General features: G+C 60.6%; 1 protein-coding gene across 1 annotated transcript; it reads right to left on the bottom strand.

Annotated features, from left to right (window-relative positions):
• Window positions 1–316: 316 nt before the first annotated feature.
• On the bottom strand, window positions 317–1,849 carry LOC119395101 (dentin sialophosphoprotein). Its single transcript, XM_037662394.1, has 3 exons — window positions 1,466–1,849; window positions 803–895; window positions 317–757 (listed from the first exon to the last, which is right to left on the bottom strand). The coding sequence occupies exons 1-3, from the start codon at window positions 1,847–1,849 to the stop codon at window positions 317–319; spliced, it is 918 nt and encodes a 305-aa protein (XP_037518322.1).
• Window positions 1,850–2,123: the final 274 nt, after the last annotated feature.

The raw sequence follows: 2,123 nt of genomic DNA, 5'->3' as shown, positions 1-2,123 counted from the left end.
CCGCCGAACCTCGGCCGCTACTGCCCGCTGCCAGCGACTACTGAGCGCGAGCTGCAAGCGCGCAATCGTTCATCGTTCTCTTCTTCTATGGCCGGCGCGCTCGCAGCCGCCACTCCTATAATGTCCCCTCCCCTCGGGAAAAGCGGGGGAGAAGGACGAGGGCTACTTAGCGCCAGTAGCCTGCGCAACTGTCCTGACTACCCTTGGCCACGGCGGACAGCACGCGACGTACACGACCGCACGCCGGCATGGTTCGTCCGCCACGTCATCAAGGTCCCGGCGCCGTCCGTGGCAATTGGGGGCTCAGCATCCACCTTCAGGTAGGAGTCGTCGTGGCAGCCGCCTTGCTGCCGCTGTCTGTGGTTGCCTGCTTTGTCCTGTTGCAGACGTCTGGTTCCTCCTTATGATCAGGGTCAGCATCTTCGGAATCTGCATGCCGAGCCATGCTTGCATCTCCATCGTTGTTAGCCTCTTCCTCTTCCTTCTTGTCCTTGCTGTCAGCTGACTCAGCCCCGTTGGCGGCTGCCATTGGGGCCGCCTCAGCATAGGCAGCCTCTTCGTCTTCATCCTCGCTCTCGTCCTTCTTACTCCATGCCTCGTTCTTTCCTTGACCCTCCTCTTCCTCGCCACCATCCTTCTTAACGTTCTCCTCCTTCCCCGTCCCAGCACCCTCGTCACCTCCGGCTTTCTCATATTTCCCTTTTTCCAAGGCCGCCGCTTCGCCATTCCTGGAGTCCCCGGTCTCTATGCCACCACGCTGCGACTCCCTGACCGGCTATTCCCAGTGCTGAGACTCGCCGACCTCCTCTTCGCTGTCTTCGCAGTCAACGGCAGCGTCGCCGACGATCGCCTCGCCCACGATCGCCTTGCTCTCCGTGATCTCCACATCACCGCACTGTTCGTTGTGATTTTAGATTCGAAGCAGCTCAAGGCCGAGTTCAATCCGGTGGTGTGCGTCCGGACCACCCTTACTGCGCATGCGCGGACCCTCTCCACACACCTCTTTCCCTTCTCCCGATCCCCCTCCCCTCTCCTCTCCCCCACTCGCGCGCCTGTCGGCCGCGTTCTCCGCTCGCCTTGTGAGAATTAACGGCCAGGCTAGATGGAAGACACGACGCGCGTAGCGTTCCTCTTCGCGTTCCACGACGCGTTGAATGGATGGATGCAGCTTACGGCGCGGGACTTCGCCCCAGCTTACGAACCTGGCGAGCCAGCTCCTAAACAAAATTACACCATCTCCCGCGCAAGCGAACCATCCCCCCGCTGCTTCGCATCCACACATGGCTCCTTCTAGCTGCAGATGGTGTGATTTTTTTCTTTTTCTTCCTGTTCCGCCTCTTCTCCTCTTCTTATCCGCCTCTTCATCCCTTTCGTCTCGCCCTCCAAATTCTTCCTCCGCACCGTAAAGTTCCTTCACGCCATCGTCGTCGTTCCGCAGATCGACCAGCATGAAACCAGCGCCCACCTTGTCAGCTTGCTCGTCTCGTTTCTCATCCATCTCCTCGACAATCTCCTCGATGCTTCCCTCATTGCACTCTCCTTCGCCGTCCTCAGAGCCTTCGGCATCTTCCTTGGCGATCTCCTGGTCCACCGCCATGTGCTGCTCGCCATTCACGTTCTCTGCGGTCTCGTCGCACAAAGCCACCGCCTCCGCCATTGCCTGCACGCGCACCGCGACGCAGTCCACGGTGCGTGCTTCAATCCTGGCAGGCGTGCGACGCTCGTGAGCAGCGTCACTCGTCGGCAGCGGCAGCGTGGTCGTCGCGCCGTTTGCCGTCATCGTGACGCCGATGTATGGGCCGAGATGTTCAAGGGCCATGGTGATGCGCCTCACCTCGTCGGGGCTCATTCTGCCGGATAGATAATGGCGCTGGACGGCCAGGACTGCCGTTGTTGCTCGAACGAGTTGAAGGTCCCGTACACGTCCGTGGCTAGGCGAACCTTCCACAGCCTCAGCGTCCACAGCTCCCCGTACGGGACATCACCCGTTATTGGCCGAAGTCGGGAGCCGGTGGGAGCCGTCGGGCGGCATCGTTGCGCTGCGAACGCGCCATCGTTCATCGCTCTCTTCATCTACGGTCGGCGCGCTCGCAACCGCCGCTCCTATAATATCAATAACACTG

Source organism: Rhipicephalus sanguineus, chromosome 5 (assembly GCF_013339695.2).
Source record: "Rhipicephalus sanguineus isolate Rsan-2018 chromosome 5, BIME_Rsan_1.4, whole genome shotgun sequence".
NCBI lineage: Eukaryota > Metazoa > Arthropoda > Arachnida > Ixodida > Ixodidae > Rhipicephalus > Rhipicephalus sanguineus.
This window is presented reverse-complemented; position numbering and strand designations above follow the sequence as displayed.

What these genes read in the sequence shown, in the direction of transcription:
- LOC119395101 (XM_037662394.1), bottom strand. Translation starts at nt 1,849, where the DNA reads ATGAGCCCCGACGAGGTGAGGCGCATCACCATGGCCCTTGAACATCTC. An exon ending in GAGACGAGCAAGCTGACAAG is followed by an intron (nt 896 to 1,465) that starts GTGGGCGCTGGT and finishes CACAACGAACAG; the next exon opens with TGCGGTGATGTGGAGATCAC. An exon ending in GCGAAGACAGCGAAGAGGAG is followed by an intron (nt 758 to 802) that starts GTCGGCGAGTCT and finishes AGGGAGTCGCAG; the next exon opens with CGTGGTGGCATAGAGACCGG.